The sequence below is a fragment of the Leuciscus leuciscus genome (genome assembly GCF_965113295.1).
Source record: "Leuciscus leuciscus genome assembly, chromosome: 22".
NCBI lineage: Eukaryota > Metazoa > Chordata > Actinopteri > Cypriniformes > Leuciscidae > Leuciscus > Leuciscus leuciscus.
In genome coordinates this window covers 16128764-16149103 of record NC_138746.1, presented here as the reverse complement: position 1 = coordinate 16149103, position 20340 = coordinate 16128764, and the positions used below count along the sequence as shown (strand labels likewise).

At 36.1% G+C, this 20340-nt stretch overlaps 2 protein-coding genes across 5 annotated transcripts; one reads left to right on the top strand and one right to left on the bottom strand.

The window, feature by feature from the left end:
- The first annotated feature begins 1082 nt into the window (after positions 1 to 1082).
- hps6 (HPS6 biogenesis of lysosomal organelles complex 2 subunit 3) lies at positions 1083 to 7088 on the top strand. Its single transcript, XM_082154798.1, has one exon. It carries the CDS (start codon positions 1335 to 1337, stop codon positions 3810 to 3812), a length of 2478 nt encoding a protein of 825 aa, XP_082010924.1. The 5' UTR covers positions 1083 to 1334; the 3' UTR covers positions 3813 to 7088.
- On the bottom strand, positions 6218 to 19685 carry prom2 (prominin 2). Of its 4 annotated transcripts, XM_082154795.1 has the most exons (25): positions 19504 to 19685; positions 19164 to 19185; positions 18734 to 19008; positions 17667 to 17725; positions 16852 to 17057; positions 15055 to 15175; positions 14415 to 14478; positions 14202 to 14291; positions 13833 to 14029; positions 12613 to 12687; positions 11964 to 12027; positions 11629 to 11785; positions 11337 to 11489; positions 11072 to 11195; positions 10826 to 10914; positions 10650 to 10734; positions 10420 to 10563; positions 9826 to 9894; positions 9651 to 9743; positions 9462 to 9515; positions 7773 to 7853; positions 7585 to 7653; positions 7404 to 7493; positions 7179 to 7291; positions 6218 to 7089 (listed from the first exon to the last, which is right to left on the bottom strand). In XM_082154795.1, the coding sequence occupies exons 3-25, from the start codon at positions 18945 to 18947 to the stop codon at positions 7017 to 7019; spliced, it is 2484 nt and encodes an 827-aa protein (XP_082010921.1). In that variant the 5' UTR covers positions 18948 to 19008; positions 19164 to 19185; positions 19504 to 19685; the 3' UTR covers positions 6218 to 7016. The 4 variants fall into 4 exon arrangements, with proteins under 4 accessions (XP_082010921.1, XP_082010920.1, XP_082010922.1 ...); XM_082154794.1 differs by lacking the exon at positions 19164 to 19185; XM_082154796.1 differs by lacking the exon at positions 19164 to 19185 and having other exon boundaries at positions 19513 to 19685.
- Between the last annotated feature and the right edge of the window lie 655 nt (positions 19686 to 20340).

Below are 20340 nucleotides of genomic sequence, written 5' to 3'. Positions count from 1 at the left end.
AACGAAGATGTCAGCTAACATGACATTAAAAAGTTACCAGTAGTAATAGTATAAATAGTATAAAAACCTGTGATATTGAGTTAATACATTCCAACACATTCTCACCTGTAAAAAGTTATCCCATTTCTTCAGGAATTTAAATCTCGTCAGTTTCACAATCAGAAGCTCCGCAATGTTGTGGCATCATTGATTCTTACTGTGAGTGACGACACTCTGACCGTTCCAAGATGGCGTCCGCGCCAACGTATCTAGAGCGGTCGAATGTGGTATCTACATGTACATATATTTGATGCAATATGATATGGCTCTGCTTGTGACCATCGTATTATAATAGTATTTTATATCATTTAATTTATTAGGTCTTCCTTTGGCTTTTTATACTATGTGTAAAATATTGTTTAAGCATTAAAAATATGCTATTTACGAACTGCAATTGTTGTCTGATTTGTCCATAAGCTCACACCCCTTTTTGTAGCCTAGTTGTCTTTATAAAGCAACTTGTCAGCCACTTAGCTCACACACAGTATGTAAAATATGTTGTTGAACAAAACCTAAATGTCCTCGAGTATTGTTAACCACAAACATTAATTTACTCGTATCGAAAACCATAAACCAATCTAAAAACCCACAGTAATTTTCTGTGGTGAATTAGCCTCCCTTGTTTGCCTACAATCACGTCATTACTGAGCAATTCAGTTGATAGATTTTCAGGATACACATTTTTACAGAATGAAAGACACTAGTTGCGAGTTTGTATTTTTTTAGCAAATTGGTCAGGCTATATTGATCCTTGAATAAAAATGTGATTGTGCAGACGTGAACTGAGATTATGATTTTACACACATACACAGTCGGTAGATTTAAAAAAAAAAATGATGTAGGTAATTATATAGATGCAGAGTGATGAATGAAACTCCTCCCTTCAACAGAGCAAAAATAAAAAATTAAAACAACGCATAGGACGTTTTTAAAAATGTAGTAAGCTGCCTACCTAGACATGATTTCTGGCTATCATAGTCGCGATCGTTGTTGCTCAATAATGTTGCCTGGATAGTGGGCTTACTAGGTTTTGAGACACAGCCATTAGATTCCGGAAATTAACAAACTCGTGATGTCAGGAGGAGTGGGAGAGAAACAGACAGCACAAGGGAAATATACGTGTATTTCGCAGGATTTATGGACTGTATAGATATGACATCGTCATATGATGGAGTTAACGCGTGAAATAAGCGCTGGACATGTTTCAAGGAGATTGTGGATGATCGCTGGTCCAAACTGAAAGTGTTTTCACGCGCATCGTGTGCTTCCTATTACAGATCGACATTTCAGCAAACATGACGCTACTCGCATTGGAACAAGTGACTGATTTCGGCGATTTTACGAAAGGAAAGGATCTAAAGGAGTTTTTTAAACGAGAATACTCCAACATCTCTACTCAAAACTGCCTGTCCGATGTGCGTCTGAGTCCAGATGGGCGTCACATTCATGTCATTGTACGTCAGCCCAAGAGTGGTCTTATGACATATGACAAATATCAGCGAGCCCATCTAATGCAATGCCAAAAGCACGTTGATTTAGTGCTAACTCGAAATGTTCCTATAGTAGATGTTATTTATATCCCTCAAAGCAAACCAGATGATGCAGCCTCTGTGTTGGGAGTGATTTTTGAGAATGGAAAAGTGGAATTCTGGAAATTCCTTGAGAGCAGATCAGGCTGGCATCTACTCCAGACTGTGGATCTGTGTAACAGCCCTCGTGCAAAAGTAGTTTCTGTGTCTATGTGTCAGAATTTCATCATATGGTGTGAGGAGCGACCACCATCTGAGAACTCCAGTAGTGTGTGCAGCAACTTCAGGTTCTGTATCTGCAAAAAGACTGTAGAAGTTAATGAGGGAGGTGTCAGTTTGGGAAATGTGAAAATTGCATTGCATAATAATCCCCGATATACGACCATCACTTCTGGGGATTTGGTCTATCTGCTCCCAGACATGCGGGAAAACTCTTCAGTGGGTGTTTCAAAAGTGTTTCTTGTATGGTCACCTGAACATGACACCTTTAAAGTGCATAGTGCCTGTAGTTGCACACTTATGAAAAGCTCAAGCAAAGAATCAGACTTCAAAAGGCTTGTTACAGACTTCATTGGCCTTCTACCCACACTAAATCCTCCAGATATCTGTGGATTCTCTCCCACTGGATGTGGAGACCTCCTCCTCCTCCTTAGCACTGGTTGGGTATGCATTATGAAGAGGGATGGCTGTCTTCGCAACATATACAAACTTCCTGATAATTGCCTAAGTGCTAGTGGGACCCAAAACAGCCTGAATATGTATAGTGAAGTCCTGGCACTAACGGTAGGCAGGACCCTCTTCTTAATTGACACCAAATGTGGCCTGGAATTAGAGAGAATAAGTCTGAAAACAGAAGGTCTTCTCTTCGTAAACTCTTTGGACAGTCACTCTCCGCAAATGCTGTCAGAGACCGGGTTGTTTGTGGTCACGCAAACACAGAAGCCTTCTCCGACACATTCAGAAGACTCAAGTGCACTCTTGGTTGAGGCTGTTTTCGAGGAGGCGTGCAAATACTATCAGCAAAGAAGTCTAAGCAGCACACAGCTCACGGTGGAGAAGCTCAAAAAAGGTGGGATGTTTCAAGCTCCCATATCGCTGGCTGCCATCCTCAGGGATTACCTCAGCAACCAGAAGACCAAAACTGGTGAGAAACATTCCTCGGGTCAAGAAAGGCTCATGAGCTCGCTCGAATCAGAACTTAGGAGTCTCGTTTTGCTAGAGGACATCAAAACGTCAATGGTGAAGGCTTCTGAGAAAGATCTAGCGAACTATTGTGAAACCTTGGTGCAGCAGGAGATCTGCCGGCTGCTTGGCGGAGAGCTTGAGAGGGAGAATCTTCAATACCTGAACAGCATCTTCCAACTCTTTCCCACTTATTCCTGGCACGCCGTGCAAGCGGTTCTGCATCTGAGGTGCAACGGTGAGGGATCATTGTCTTCTAAAGCTCCCGCTGAATTGTGGAAAATCATCCTCAGCCCTGTGCAACCCACAGCGAACTTTGCTCACTGCAACGGTCAGCAGAAACACACTACGGTGAACCTGCCTGTTTTTGAGCTCTTGTGCCACTCCATCTTCAAATTCCAGCCCAGCTGGCTCCCCAGGTTTCTGGAATTGGCACAACAGCAGATGGGCACGACCTCCACATCTTCGTGGAGTTATGGTGCGAAGGAGAGCTCTGAGAGTTTGCCGCTCTATAAACGGGCCTTGACTGTGCTCCCTTGCAAAGGGTCCAACCAACACCTGGAAGTGGAGCTGCTTTTGTGCAGCGAGAGGCCTAAAGCGATAATGCAAGCATTGCGGATTCTCATCGAACAAAGCCAGTGGGAACGGGTGACACAAGTAGCTGAGAAGTTCTGCCGGAAGAGCCCGCTTCTGAACAAAGAGATTTTCAGCGCTCTGCTGTGCGAAGTGTCGCAGCATAGAGACCTGGACCCTTATTTGGACCTGCTGTGGACTCTTTGTCCAGAGGACATGACTGTGACGAGCATACTTAATATTGTACTGAAAAACCTGCCGGATTCGACGCAGAACTCGGGACCGTTCGAAGCTCATGGCAGCCAGGTCACCATTGGGCTTTTGAAACCGCTTCTCAGAAAAGTTCTCCAAAGGGAGACCAAACCTAGCCACAGGTACGCAGATATTCTTCAGTCACCCACAGTTCCTCCACTCACGCCTCCACGCCAGCCAAAGGGACTCTCCAGAGATGCTGAACACAAGGAAACCAAGCTGAGGACTTCCTCTTGATCTCAAGTGACGTCTAGAGCCAGCCTGGTCTGACTTTCCCACTCACAAATCATGTCTAAAACCTTTCTATAGACTGTTATTAAAGATCACCCAAAGATGAACTCGCCCTCATGTTGTATCTAAACATGTATGACTTTCTATCTTCTGTAGATAAGAAAATATATTTTGAAGAACTTTTTGTCCATACAATGAAAGTCAATGGGGTCCAAAACAAACCCTATTCACTTTCTCTGTATTGACACATTTTTTTTATCTTTTTGTATTTTACAGAAGATAAAAAGTTCAACAGGTTTGGATAGACATGAGGGTGAGTAAATTATGACAAAATTATCATATTTTGGGTGAACTGTACGTTTAAGAATTATTATGTACCTTGCATGGTCTAAACAGAATTATAGCGCTTCTTCGGATCAGATAACATTTCCTTAATTATTGTACAGTATTTACTGCAATTCACAGATGTTTAACTACTGCTTTAATTATTCCTGATATTTAAAGTAATATATGTTGTTTTTATGTTTACTTTGTATGCTGCATTTCATCTTATATGTCTTTGGTGTTTTTTAAACAGTATTTTTGTTTTTCATAACCTTCAGATGTGTCGTTTTAATGAGTCATCACATGAAGGCATGCTGTTACTGTTACCCTGATCCTTTTGGAGATGACTAAGCATTATTCACATTTCATGCTCTAGATAATTTATTTTATAAACCCCTAGCATAACAATTATTTTTTCCTACTGACACTACAGTTTGTCATCATATGCTAGTGTAATTATCATTTTATGAAAATCACATGTGGAAGACCTAAGCTAAGAATTGTTGTAGTCATTAATAAAAATGTACAGTAATATAAAATGTAATGTGCATGCTGATGCATCTGACTATTTAGATTTGGAAATTTCATGTTAAATGCCTTACGTGTTTTCCGGATTGCTCTTGTATTTAGTGCTACCACAGGGATTTTATCATTGTAGGAAGCAATTAAATATGACTCATGTATTGCTGCCACTCATTTTCAGGTCTCTTTCTGAACTAAAGTGTCTCAGACTTCTGCTGTCCTTAGTATGTTATGGTTGTGTTATCGGAGGGGGGAATTCTGATGTGTTTCCAATGAAAAGCTTTGTAAACTTGCTAGGTCTGTACAGCCCCACCCTCTGCATTCCTTCTGGGCTCAGCAGCAGCATTCACGGCACTGCTTTAAATTCAATTGAACTAAATTCTATTATACAGTGACCAGCTTCAAACTCAGTCACATTGGACAGGCTTGTGCTTCCCTGAATTGATGTGGCATAGCTAGTTATATTTGGAGAGCTGAAACACTTCTATTTTTCTCTTTAAAGTGTTTACTAATATTGGGTTGACTTGAGTTTTCTGAGCCATCGTGCAAAAGCCAAAGTAAAAGAAACAGTAACAGTAAAGACATTTGAAATTAAAAATATTTATGTTTGAAATAAATGTTATATTAATGAAAGTATCTTGAAAAAAAATCTGCATAGTTTCCATAAAAATAACATAACTGTTTTCACAAAATCAGCATATTATAAGGATTTCTGAAGGATCATGTGACACAGTAATGACTGCTTAAAAATTCAGCTTTGCCATCACAAGAATAAATTACATTTTAAAATATATTAAAATAGAAAACAGATATTTTAAATCGTAATTATATTTCACATTATTACAGTTCTTACTGTATTTTTGATCAAATAAATTGCCTTGGTGATCATGAGACTTCTTCAAAAACATTAAGAACTGACCCAAAACTTTGAAAGGTAGTGTATTTTTTGTGTGGAATGTAAATAGACACATCTGGACATATTCTGCAGATTAATTCAAAATGATTTCTCTGTACATAAACAATTTTTCTGTTCTGTAACCTTTAACATGTCTCAAGAATCACTGTAATAATTTAGCGGCCTTGTAATAATTTTTCTCACGCCCTACATAGACGTAGCATGAGAGTGCATGTGGATTAGATTTAAAATATTTTAAGATCAGTTTCATGTCCTCTCGTAGCGCATGTCTATTAAGGATCTCTGGCACTTGCTAATCCAAATGCTAATCACTAGCCATAATATCGAGCAATGGTATGCTTTTAAATTATACCCTTTTATATGACATAAATGCTTTTGAAAGGTAGTATACTATCACTTTATTAAATATTTAATCCCATGATTGCTGGTTTCCCCCCCCTAAGCAGCACAAATATGCGTGGAATGCATGTTTCACTGCTCTAGTACTTCACTCTGATTGGCACACTTTTGTAATGGCAGCTGCACCATACCGTAAGGCCTCATTCACGTGATGTAGGGTGGACTGGGGGAAGGGTTTCTAGACGGGTTGGCAAGACAGAGAGTGGCAAGTGATGCTTTAGTTTACACCAAACAAACAAGTTCAGCAGGGTAGTGCGAGCATCTTTTATTACTATTATGATTAACACATGACATGAAAGAAATATTTAACAGGCCACCTCTTCAAAACAAAGCCATTGTCAGATGGTTTAAACAGTCATTGTCTGGCTAATTCCTCATTAGAACAGTCTGAAAGAAATGTGTTTTTTTTTAAATAAACTACTGTACAATGTCATCAGTATATATGTAACAGATCATTTCTTATTGAAAAAAAATGGCATAAATAAATCTCAATGCCTGCAGGACCTCATAAAGTGCTTTCTAAAACTTGACCTCCCATTAATCCCTTATAATAAAAAAATCACAGTTGTAACAGTAAAGTTGTTCTTTTCATTTAAATATTAAGTGCTGAAATCATTTGACACAAGGAATTATAATTATGATACAGTCTCTACAGCACTTAAAAGTAGCCTACTACATTTTCTACATTCTTTATTGCAGAGCCCCTAATGGAACATAGTGATGGATTTTTTTTTTTTTTTTATGCTTTAGCGTTCCCCCGAGAAACTTGGCGTTCGCCCGCAAAACTTTTCTGTTCTTTGCGAGTGAATGCATAGTTTCTCAAGGAAAGCAAACGTTTTGTGAGGTAACGCACATTTCTCGGGGGAACGCAAAATATTTGCAAGGGAATGCAAAAGCATTGACATAATTTTTTCTCCTATCTCATTTCACCATGTCCCTTTAAGGGCTGCATAATTTGTCCACCATTGTAAATTCATTGATATGTGGGTCGGCGTGTGTAAATCAAACTTTTACTGTCGTTTTTATTTATGCAAGTATGTAAAAGGTGGTTATTTCTTATTTTCCAATAATTCAGGTTTTAGGTGGGCCTTTGGGAAAGAATGCATCCTGATGTTATTGTTCCTTTAAAAAGAGAAATAAGGAGACACTGAATTAATCCATACGTAAAAAATTATCTGCCTTACATTTAGAAAACAAATACGATATCTTACTCATAAACATCTGAATACTTCATCCTGCGGTAGTACTTGGCCAGTTTAACTGAGAAAATGATGCTGGGGATCAGGAATATCATACACCAGCCCAAACTGAACCAAAAGGCATTCTGGGGAACAGACAGGACATCGTTTGTTTAGGGTTTTTTAGATGGCAACTGCATGGGCACTTACAAATTCATCAGCACTATAAAAAAGAAAAAGAGGCCAAAAGATTCTTACCAAAGATCCCACCAGGTGTTTACAAAGAAGATCCACTGATCTGTCTAATGCCGCAGCTACAGGCCCACAGCGACCCATCCTCTCTGTGATCTGACACAGAATACAACACAATAATATTAATAACTATTAATAATCATTCAAATAGTTGGCAACTTGAATATTAATAAAGACAAATATATACCGTTTGATTTGCCCAGCTAATATATGCCTGAAAGATTTTCAGCTGACAGTCTATGAATGACATGCTCTCCTGCAGGAAAGAAGCGGCAATTATTATTTTAAGACACCCCGTAGATTGCTTCATCATTTTACATACAGTAAACATCCTGACAGATGATTAGGTAAATATAGCATTGATTTTGCACTCACATTTTTCACTATTTGTGATATGTTGTAGTTCAGGACGTCCTGAGCATAACCAACATTTTTAAGAACATCCTCCACAGTTGCCTACAAAATGAAATGCATTTTTAAATTATGGCTATAAAGATAAACATAAATATATATATATATATATATATATATATATATATATATATATATATATATATATATACACACAGACCCTTTCCAAAAAATTTGAATATCATGGAAAAGTTTATTTATTTCCATAATTCCATTCAAAACATTAAACTTCCATAGATTATAGATTCAGGGCCCACAACTTAAACGATTTCAAGTATTTAGTTGTTTATTTGTACATAATTTGGGCTTCGAGCTCATAAAACCCACGAAAACAGGATTTAAAAAAATTTGAATATTACATGAAATCACACAGTAATTACACAGTAATACCATGGTCATTGAACCAGGTTTTGGTTATTTTGGCAGTGTGGGCAGGTGCAAATCCTGCTGGAAAATGAAGTCAGCATCTCCATAAAGCTTGTCTGCTGAAGGAAGCATGAAGTGCTCTGAAAATGTCCTGGTAGACAGCTGCGTTGAGTGGACAGCACAGTGGACCAACACCAGCCGATGACATGGCTCCCCAAACCAACACAGACTGTGGAAACTTCACACTGGACTTCAAGCATCTTGGATTGTGTGCCTCTCCATTCTTCCTCCAGACTCTGGGACCTTGGTTTCCAAATGAGATGCAAAATTTGCTCTTATCAGAAAAGAGGACTTTGGTCCACTGTGCTTTATTAAATCCAGAGTCAACGCAGCCGTCTACCAGGACATTTTCAGAGCACTTCATGCTTCCTTCATTTTCCAGCAGGATTTACACCTGCCCACACTGCCAAAAGAACCAAAACCTGGTTCAATGACCATGGTATTACTGTGTAATTACTGTGTGATTTCATGTAATATTCTAATTTTTGGAATCCTGTTTTCATGGGTTTTATGAGCTGGAAGCCCAAATTATGTACAAATAAACAACTAAATACTTGAAATCGTTTAAGTTGTGGGCCCTGAATCTATAATCTATGAAGATTTACGTTTTGAATGGAATTATGGAAATAAATAAACTTTTCCATGATATTCAAATTTTTTGGAAAGGGTCTGTATGTATGTATATATATATATATATATATATATATATATATATATCTGCATGGTTAAAGTCAGAACAAAGAGTTTTGTTTAGTACTTATTATACTCATACAACATTTATTTGAACAAAAATATAGTAAAACTGTAAAATTGTAATATATTATAACAATTTTTTTATGTCAATATTTTAAATTCTAATTTATACCTGTGATGACATTTCTTATTATTATCAATGTTGAAAAAAGTTTTTAATTTTTTGTGGAAACCGTGCGTGATACAGTTTTTTTCGATATTCTTTGATGGATAGAAAATTACAGCATTTATTTGAAATAGTAATTTTAGTAACTGTCACCTTTGATCAATTTCATGCATTCTTGCTGAATAAAAGTATTAATTTAATTTAAAAAAGAATTGACTTTCAAACTGTACTGTATATGCTAGCGAACAGTGATAAAATTACCAAATCATCATATTTCATGGAGTCTTTAATGAAATTGTTTTGAATACTAATATACTGTATTCTAGGCAGTGAGTCAAACAGATATGATGACTCTAGTGTTTACTTACATTGATTTGTGATGCTACTGCGCTGAGATACTTAATGGTAGCATTCAGCTCCAGCTGCAAAGAGGAAAAGGATGAAGGTCACAGTAAACCAAACTGATGCAAACTAGTGAAGAACACTTTGATATTAATATTCACTTTTTCCTAATGATAACGTCACAATTAGTTGGATTTTAAATTCTGTTAACACACCAGCAAAGGCATAATGTTGGACGTGATGTCAGTCTGGATGTCTCGCAGATCTTTAGCTTCCCCACGCAGTTGCTCACTGATATTTTTGTTTGTCTGAAAGACACAAATAAGTCTATGAGATTCACATCAGTCTTACTCCAGACCAGGAGGTTGTTAACAAGACATTAAAAGTCACCTGTTTACCAGCCAAGTCATCCAGACTTTCTGCTGCTGAGCTCAGATTTGTCCCTGACACATCATTAATCTAAAATATGAAAGAATAAAATAATTACCAGCCTCACTTTACAAGTATATATTTTCAGATTTTAAATAGATTTCAAAATGCACAATAAAATGGCCAAAAATATATCACTAATATACATTATTTTACATTATATATTATTTTCTCATATATTTTTAACCATTTTATATATATATATATATATATATATATATATATATATATATATATATATATTATTTTTTTTATATATTTTTTTTTTTATTATTATTATTATAATTTTTTATATATATATATTATTTTGCTTTCCTCAAAAAGATTTTAAGATTAAATTAAAAGATTATCAGTATTTTCTTGCAACTTGAAGTCCATTTAGTAAGTATATACATGTATATAAAATAAATAATCATACATATATTTTGGCCAGATTTTGATTTCCCGGATAATGCTTAGTAAAAAGAAAGGCCTTTATGTACCCTTTATTAAATAATTCTTTATTTAATTTCACAAACAGTATGCGCTAGTCTATTTGAGAATGAACTGTATTACCTGCAGTATAATGTTGCTGAAGTTCATAGTGCTGGCACTGCTAGAGAAGTTGTATAGCTGGGACTTTACCTCCGGACTGAGGACAGTGATGGTTGCAATGTTGATGTTTGCATCCTCAAAGGTCTGATAAATCTGCTTTTCATACTGTTGAGAAAATCAGAAGGCTGAGCTATTAGTGTCCAATAAGTAATGCACTGGCATATAGACAAGTAGAGGTAATAAATTCTCACCTTTGAAACATTTAACATATTATTTAGGTCGAAGACCTCACTCAGATGTAATGTGGTCCACAGGGGCTTATTATTTTGACAATCACTAGAAATAAAATAAAAAAGATTTATTTATTTATATTGGGCAAATTATGCAAATATGTCAGCCATCAGTCATACTGCCTTGTGAGATGTACCTGTACACATTAACAATGCTCAGGTTTGTTTTCAAATTCAGAATCTTGGACAAATCGAACCCTTGAATCAACCCTGGAGTGTCAATAACCTATGAAACACAATATGATTGATTACCAAAAATGCTGGCATACATATCATTTTACTGCAAAATTTACATTTACTGGAAACTACCAGAGACGGTTAACTCCTAGCAACTAGTCAAAGTCATATGTTTAAACACAATGAGTTAATGTTTCTGGAAATACCTGGATGAGTTCCTTGTTCTCCCACGGTTTACAGACCAAGGTGTAGGTATTTCCTCCCACTATGAAAAGTATCAACACCACTAACATGAAGATCCAGGAGAACAGGAAGCTAAAACCTACTCCTCTAAAATGAGACAAGAGGAAGTATTTGTATGTGTACCGTGTGATTTTATTGTACTATATATAACAATAGAACAAATGCACACTGACAACAGTTTCCTGTTTCGCAAACACAAATCCGGGGAGTCATTGACATCGTACTCACGCCATGAAGAATATTCCTCCACAGTTGGATGTGCCGGAGCGTTCAGTGGGATTGTCTTTAGCATTTAGTCCAGCTGTACCCAGCAGCAGACCCAGAACATTACAGATCACCACCAGCAAAATCAGACAGCTCAGGGTCAATCCAATAGCCTGGCTATACACACACACACACACACAGCTTATTCTTCATTTTGATATTATTTATAAATGTTAAAATTGAAATATATTTGAATAAAATGTATTTGAAAACAAAGTGAATCATGTGAAATAGGAATTTAGTTTTGTGAAAGTACCTGATTTGACTTGATTTCTCTATCTCTGGAGAATATTTTGAGATGTAATCCTGCACGTCAGTTAATGGTCTTGAAATATTATCCAATACATCAAGGGGAAGATCTTTAGTCACACCTGAGATCTGTTTTTTTAACTTGTCAAGCTCGTACTTAGCCACTTTAAAGGACACAAGACAAAAGATCACTTTAACAAATAGACGGATCAGCAACTTCAAGTACATTACACTACTTAAACCTTCAGTGAACAAACATTTGTGGAAGTAGATAGTCAGATCAAATGATTTTCCAGAAAGAAGCAACAAACTCTTTAAGGTCAATTAACAACACACACTTACACATCACACTTGTTGTCGTCTGAGATTTCACCTTTTGAGGAATACTATCAAAAAAGTCTCTCCCCTGGGAAACAAACATGTGTAGACATTGAACAATAGTTAGTAAAAAATCATTATAACTGTTAAATACTTTAAAAGTTTAAAGTCAGTAAGAAAAAACATATATTAAGCAAGAACACATTACACTGATCAAGACTATTACTAGAATATTACAAAAGATTCCAGTTTTAAAAGAAAAATTAGAAAAAAATCAGTTTCTACAAAATAATAAGCAGCACAACTGTTTTTAACTGATTATTCTTGACTAGCAAATCAGCATATTAGATTTATAGAATGATTTTCTTCATTTTAAACTGTAACAATATTTTACAATATTAAAGTTTGTACTTTATTTTTTAAATGAATAAATGCAGCCTTGGTGAGCATAAGAGACTTTTGTAACATAAAAAAAAAATCATATCGACTCTAAACTTCTGAACGGTACCTGTGTGTGTGTGTGTGTGTGTGTGTGTGTGTGTGTGTGTGTGTGTGTGTGTGTGTGTGTGTGTGTGTGTGTGTGTGTGTGTGTGTGTGTGTGTGTGTGTGTGTGTGTGTGTGTGTAAAAATGCACCAAAGTGAAAATTTATACCTGTGAAAAAAAGGCACTAACCTTTTCTGCCTGTCCAGTGACATTAGAATTTATAGCCTTGTCTACAGCAGACCTCAAATCATTACGATCAGAAAACTATGCAAGACAAAACACATTCAAAGTCATTAGATTATCTCATTATAAATTGCACAACAACATCAGCATAACAACTGGTGTGAAGAAAAAAAATACATGTCAGAATGTCCCCTTTTGCTTTTACAGCAGCACTCAAGCTAGCATGAACTCCTCCACATACTGAAGAAAATGATATATGAGTAGTTTTTTATAAAGTCATGTGATCTCGACATGATCACATGACTATGAAAACTACTCATATCTCAATTGACTTCAGTGTGTGTTCATGCTAGCTTGAGTGCTGCTGTAAAACATGACATCACCTTGCTCCATGTAAAATAAATCAGCTTTTATTAAACTACTGATATGACTGTATTCTGAATGTACATGATTTATAATATAAAATAATATAAATTATACTTATAATATAGTCCTATATTTTCAATGTTGTCTCAAAAAAGACTGTCACTGTCAAGCATTGCAAAAAAGAAGGATCAAGTATAGCACCACATTAAACACTAGAGGGCAGTAAAAGCTGTGAACATACACACACTACTATGCTGACATCCACATTCACAGTGACACATTCTTATTTTTCTCTACAACAGAAAACCTGTATTTATGGAAATGTATTTTGACCAGGTAAGAGTTAGGTTTCCAAGAGAAAGAGCTTGTAAACATTGATGTGTTAACAATGACGTCTCGAGTTACTCCTTATTGTTTGTTTCTTTGTTCCTGTCCTTGGTTCCCTTCCATGAGAGCGTTTGTGCCTTTGTGTGCATAGATGACTGGTAATACTATTTGGTCCTCTGTACTTCTAGAAGAATGCTATATAGTAGTCAAGTAATCTAAGCCAAAATATTGTTTGGGTTTTCTAGTAGTGCTTATGTTTTCCCCAGAAGATTGACGCAGAACTCGCTCTGCTTCAATCATTGACCTGCGACCACAATCATTAAATATCTAGAGCTTCAAAGAAAGGGAGAATTATTGTGTAATGATCCATCCAAGTTTGTGCATTTATATGCTCTTAATGCTAAACCTGAAACTACCACGAAGCCTGACGTGGAATCAGGATATAAGCAGGATGCTCCACTGAACAGCCATAACAGAATTTCCCACTGAACTTGTCACTGGTTTGTTCCCATGGAACCTCTGGTTTAGCTTACATCAAGACTTCCATCCAATGACAGTTTGTCCAGTTCTGGCTGAAAAGAAGTGCAGTTTACACAGTCTGACATATGCAGAGTGTTGTTAATCCGCTGCCTCACTGCTGATAAATTAGCTTGCAGTGCATCCACCTTCGGTTTCAACAGATCCAAGGTTTTATTAAGCTGAAGCAGTCCAGTGCTGGTGCTATTTATCACTGTAACACACATATACATGAACAAAATATATTTTAAAATCAATGGATTCATTAATGCTGCAAAGTTGAGTCAAGAAGCACAGGCTTGTTCATGGAGCGAGTTTCCCAAAGAAAGGGACTGTGGTGGGTGGACTGCTGTATCATTTGATGTTTATATGCATACTGTACATACCTTTAGCTATTTCGTTAATTGATGTGAATGCTGGGTCGAGGGCACCTTTAAGACCATTCTGGATCGATTTGCCAAGCAAAGGCCCTGTTTCTATAGAAATAAAAAATGTAGGAATTCTGTGTGAGACATAACTTTTTTAATAATTGGCAATACAGCCACAATTTTTACATTGCCCTAAGCTCTGACTCTGGTCTTGAGAGATACAGGACGTACCATTTAAGTTGTATTCAACCTTATTCACAGTCGTAGAGCTCTCATTCGTCACTTGTCGGATTTGCTGTTGAGGAAATAAAAGTATAAAATTTCCATTATGTATTAGTTGCATTAAGTTCAATTCAGTATTGAAATAATTTAATTTAAATTGTTAAGATAAATCACCCTAAACAGTGTCTATTCTAGAAATGGAAAAAATTAAGGCTTTTTTATTCAGCAAGAATACATTAAATTGATCAAAAGTTAAAGTAAAGATAATTACTTTTGAACTTTCTATCAACCAAAGAATCCTAAAAAAATGCATCACTGTTTCCATAAAAATATTAAGCAGCATAACTGTTTTCAACATTTATAATAATAAGAAAAGTTACTTGTTAAATGTTTCACCAAATCAGCATAAATCATTTCTGAATGATCATGTGACACTGAAGAATGGATTGATGGCTGCTGAAAATTCAGCTTTGCCATCACAGGAATAAATTACATTTTTAAATATATTCAAATAGAAAATACTTATTTTAAAATGTAATAATATTTCACTATATTACAGTTTTTTTGAAAGGTAGTGTAAAAGGGTAATGTGTGACATATAACATGGTATTTCATACAACATTTCACTTCTCCCTTCTGAATGATGTACCTCAGGAACAGTTGTAATATAGCTTTTGACATTCTCCAAGATGTCTTTGAGTTCTCTGGAGCTGCCCATCACAGTCTCTGAAGTGTATGTACTGCTCAGGAACATGCAAACGTTCCCTGCCCTGCACAGCAATTCATAGTAATTTAGCATACTGATATACACTCACCAGCCACTTTATTAGGTACACCTTACTAGTACCGGGTTGTAACCCATTTTTTTCCTTCAGAACTGCCTTAATTCTTTGTGTCAGATTCAACAGGGGGCTGGAAACATTCCTCAGAGATTTTAGTCCATATTGACATGATTTAAAATCACCTTCCGGGGGGGCCCATATGCACGTGCATACCCTGCATATCCAGACGCTACACCACTGCGTTTAAACGATACTCGGGTTGTAATGAGTGGTTATTTGAGTTACTGTTGCCTTTCTATCAGCTCCAACGGTCTGCCTATTCTCCTCTGGCCTCAACAAGGCATTTTCGCCCACAGAACTGCCACTCACTGGATATTTTCTCTTTTTCTGACCATTCTCTGTAAACCCTAGAGATGGTTGTGCATGATAATCCTAGTAGATCAGCAGTTTCTGAAAAACTGAGGCCAGCCTGTCTAGCACCAACAACAATGCTACGTTTAGTCACTTAAATCACTTTTCTTCCTCATTCTGATGCTCAGTGTCAACTTCAGGGGACAGTTGTTCAAAGGTAAGCTGATCGGATTTTGGTTATCGGATTGGGTCAGATCTTGAAAATGGGTTGTTCAAAAGGGAAAGAAGGTATCTGAAATCAGATTAGATCACGGAATCCAATCCTAGTTTTAATCTGGAACAAACCTTCAGTTTGTGTTGTTCAAAACTTGTCAGTAAGATTTGGATAACTCTGATCCAAAAAAAAAAAAACAGGATTATCCTGATCCCAACTGTAGGATTTCAAGGTGGATTCCCGGAAGAAAATGTAGTAAAACTTTAAAATTGGTCAAATAATAAATTTGTATCATTTAGCGTATATACTTTTATTTATATTTTGCACTTGTAACCGTTGTAACAGTGATAAAGTAGATCAAGTAGACATAGGCTACCAATTAAGCTATTCAGTATAGTAGAGTAAAAATAAAATAAAAATAAAAATGATCTTGTCCCCATGAAATAATCCCCCAAACAGATTTCAATAATATATTCCATTTTTATATTCCACAATGCATTTGTTAATGTATATTTGTTTTGTATTTGTTGTGGCTCAGATGAGGGGTCATAAAAGAAATTATGAATGGAAGTGGATGTTTATGTTATTTTTGTGTTCTGTCTCAAAATAAGAAACACTAACAGTGACCCCATGTTGTCTCTTCTACCCGTTCTTTACATAGATGGTAGCCCACATTGTGATATGTTGTTCCATTAAGAGCACTGGTAATCTTGAAAACTGTGTATCTGGATCAGGGTGATCCTGTCCAATGTTGCTTTGAAAAAACGGCATAAAAGTAAGACCTGATCCTGAATAGGAAGAAATGGGATTTCCAAATCCGGATCATTTTGATCCAGATTAAATGTTTTGGACAACTGGCCCCAGCAGATCGTCTCAACCATGTCTACATGCCTAAATGCATTGAGTTGCATTGAGTTGCTGCCATGTGATTGGCTGATTAGATATTAGGGTTAACAAGCAGTTGAACAGGTGTACCATACTAAAGTGGCCGGTAAGTGTATATTACATAAAATACATGATAATATATACCAGTTATATCAAAAAAACATTAAGCTTTTTTCTTAAGATCACTAAATGTTAAACTCAAACTGGTGCTCACAGAATTAGTGCAGTTATGATCAATGTGGAGAAGTAAAAGCTTCTTCGCTTGCAGTGGATGTTCGTTTTCTGCTTCTGGTGCATGCGGCCCCCGCAGTTACCACAGCAACGACAGCAGGCGAAGAATAGGCCAATTAGAGGCATCAGGACAATGTAGAGGATCCCAATGGCTACACAGACCAGGAAGCCTACCTCGTACAGCAAAACCTTGCCACAATTGAAAGAGGTTAGACAGGTTGGTTAGTGTGGGTATATGACTCAGTAAAGCAGTAAAAACTCTTGATTACATCAAATAGGCTCATGTGCTGTGCTCAAGTGTGTACACAAAACATGTCTGATGGTAAGATCAAATCAGCCATCGAAACTGGCAAATAGTGAGTGTTTACACAACAAAATAAAGCTGTTGACGTCATTTACTTAAGGTAATAAAAAAAAATCCTGAGAAACCTGTCCGAGATCCTTATACAGATTTACTGAGAATTTTTCATTATTATTTTTTTTTATTATTATTAAGCCGAAGACTAACAAGTTACACATTTTGATCTCCACTTAAACCAACAGAATATATTATATAAGATACATAAAAAAATATATTTTGTAGGTATTACACCCCGAACAATGCTACTTAAGGGCTTCTCTCACCTGGATTAGTTATTAGTTATGTGGTCTGATCACCTTTAATAAAAAAAATAAAAAAAGCCCAGAAGTACATATTCTTCTACATAGGCAATTTAAAATATCTATTGCATAAATCTGATTAAGACGTCATTTATGATCAAACTGTTTATTTACATGCAGGTGAATTCTATTACATACCTCTTTAATCATATCCGTTTGTGTGGTTCCGCTGCCTTTTACCAATCCAACCAGCAGATCTACAGGGAAAAAAATGTCAAAACATTGTACATTTCTTTTTAATACTCATTTACACAACACATAATCAGTGTTCCAGCATTTTGATTGTGCTTTGAGAGTCTCAGAGGCCAACAGTGATGAAGTGGCCAATGTTAAAGCTCTAGCAACTCTCTACTAACACAATTTTGCATACTTAATTTCACGACTTCTTTTCCTAAATAGCTATTGATGTCAGCTACTAGGTATTATAATAAAATACTTAATTTGAGTCAAAGTAGAAAATTAGACTTGGCACAATAAAATTATATTGATGCGTGATGATGAATAGGCATTTGTCATTGTAACATGAACTTTCAATGAGGTTTCTATGGAGTAATATTTCATTCAACAGCATTCCTAAGAAGTAATGCTTAATTCTGTTGTTAGAATAAAAAATAATTTACTGTGGAAGGGATATGTTAGTGCGTGTTTGATCCTATAATTATAGATCAAAGAGACATTGTTATCATTTTATGAACAGTTTTGAACTTTATGAGGTCATGCAATATTTTTCAGCATACAATGAGTTTACAGGAAATAATTAACCTAAAAGTTTGCCTTTTCATTTGTGAACCAGACTGTTACTATACATTCTACCTGAAAGGTACACAGCAATAACGTATTTTTGAGGTAAACAAAGTATTTGGAATGGGGAGGGGTGTTGATTCAAATCTCGTGAACATTTGCATGGTTATTTGCACAGTGGTTTTTGTTTCTGACAATTAACTGAGTGCATTTATCCCACCTGAATGAGCACCATCTAACCATGTGCATCAAGCCAGCCTATAAACCTCCTCTAATGAGTCTAATACAGCCATTAGACTCTCAGAAGATCAAGTCTGATTCATCTGGGCCACCCATCTTGTTTGCGTATATATAACCAAACTTTTGATGACAGACTACTCAACATAAAAAAAAAACCATTTGCTGTGTGTCCTGAATACGCCTTAGTCAAACACGTAGATCAAAACTACATTACATGAACTCACCTTTAGGGAATGGCTTGGGCTGGACAGAACCCAGGAATGAATGTACAATTGGAGACATAAAGGCACTGTTGAAGGTCAGCTGGGAAGGTTTCTCATTTGGATTTTGTAGCTCTGTTCTTATCGTCTCTACAGGACAGGATGGTTGTCCGCTTACAAATGTGCAGAGAAACAGCAAAACGCCACTCCAAAAACCTCCTATCATTCTGGACCTCATGTTTTCAATCACTAGTCAGTGAGTTTTTAGGTCATCGATTCTTATGGACATCAGACATCACCTATGAGATGATAAAGCTCAATTAATAATTAGTCTATTCACTAAAAGCTTCTTTAGAACATAAGTCATCATAAGCATGACCACTGTCTTATAATTACAGCAATAATTGCAAAAATTAGAGAAAGATGAACGGAAGCATCTGCCAGCTGTACTTACATCCTAAAACACATCCTCCTTGCTAAAGTATAAAAACAAAACCATTGTTAGGAATGCTCTGTAGGCAGCACAGAATTATTTTTAGATAAATAAAATCACCTTCAAACTTGTTTGTTGTACAATTTCTTACATATTAATACAAACAGAAGCAGAACTCACTCTTTCACTCTCACCAATTTAGTATATAGACAGGTTAAACGGATCAGTGTAACTGAATTGAAACTAAACTGTTTACCTAAAAACGGTAAACTGAGAACTAAGTAAAGATAGAGGAAGCTAGATAGAGATAGAGAGAACTTATATTGTTCAGGTAACACACAAAAAACGTTTATATTAGTACCTGTTTTACCTTTAAAGTTACCAAAAGTTACCTTTTGTTGAGTGTGTTCCTCTTAGTTCAGTTTAATTGAGTCTGTAGTGTGTAGTCTAAGATCCAATGTCTTTATCCCTCTGAGAGAAACCTGATGTCAACACTGAAGTTTAACTGCATTGAGTGAAGCAGTAAATGAATGAAAGACTGAAATAGGAGGGACCGAGCGAGAGAGACAGAGAGAGGGGGGGGGGGAGCTCTGAGTATTTAAAGACTGGTCAGTTTTCAAAAAGGAAGTGATCAAAATAAAAATGAGGGCAACTGCATTTTTGTTTTTAGTTATTTAATCAAAAACTTTTTGTTGTAGTTAAAAAAAAATTCCGTTTTGCATAAAAAAAAAGTGGGTGATCAAAGACAAAATGTTATATGTCCAAGATGACAAAAATAATATAAAATAATATAAGTTCAAGTACTTTCCTTCCACCTTGAATACAGTTATATTTCAATTATTATTATTACTATTATTATTAGACAGTTACACATTCTAGACATGTTCACCAAAAAATTTTTTAATTCCGTCATCATTTACTCACCCTCATCAAATTACTTACTTTCTTCCGTGGAACACCAAATATATTTTGAAGAATGTTGGTAACCATGGAGTTCTGGTGACCATTGACTTCCATTGTATGGACAAAAAACAAACAAACAAAAAACACTAAGGCATTTGTCAAGATATCTTCTTTTATGTCCCACATAGTTCTGGAACAAGAGGCGAGTTAGTAAATGAAACTCCAAGAAATTATAAGACTAATAATATTCTTAATATTATTCTTAATAATAGACTAAAATGCATGTTTGACCTGA

Bases quoted from the DNA above. Each gene is read 5' to 3' on its own strand.
- hps6 (XM_082154798.1), top strand. From the start codon at position 1,335: ATGACGCTACTCGCATTGGAACAAGTGACTGATTTCGGCGATTTTACG.
- prom2 (XM_082154795.1), bottom strand. From the start codon at position 18,947: ATGAGGTCCAGAATGATAGGAGGTTTTTGGAGTGGCGTTTTGCTGTTT. The intron at 11,786-11,963 runs GTAAGTGTGTGT...TGTCCTTTAAAG, and splicing joins GACGACAACAAGTGTGATGT to TGGCTAAGTACGAGCTTGAC. The intron at 7,090-7,178 runs GTAAGATATCGT...CTCTTTTTAAAG, and splicing joins AAGTATTCAGATGTTTATGA to GAACAATAACATCAGGATGC.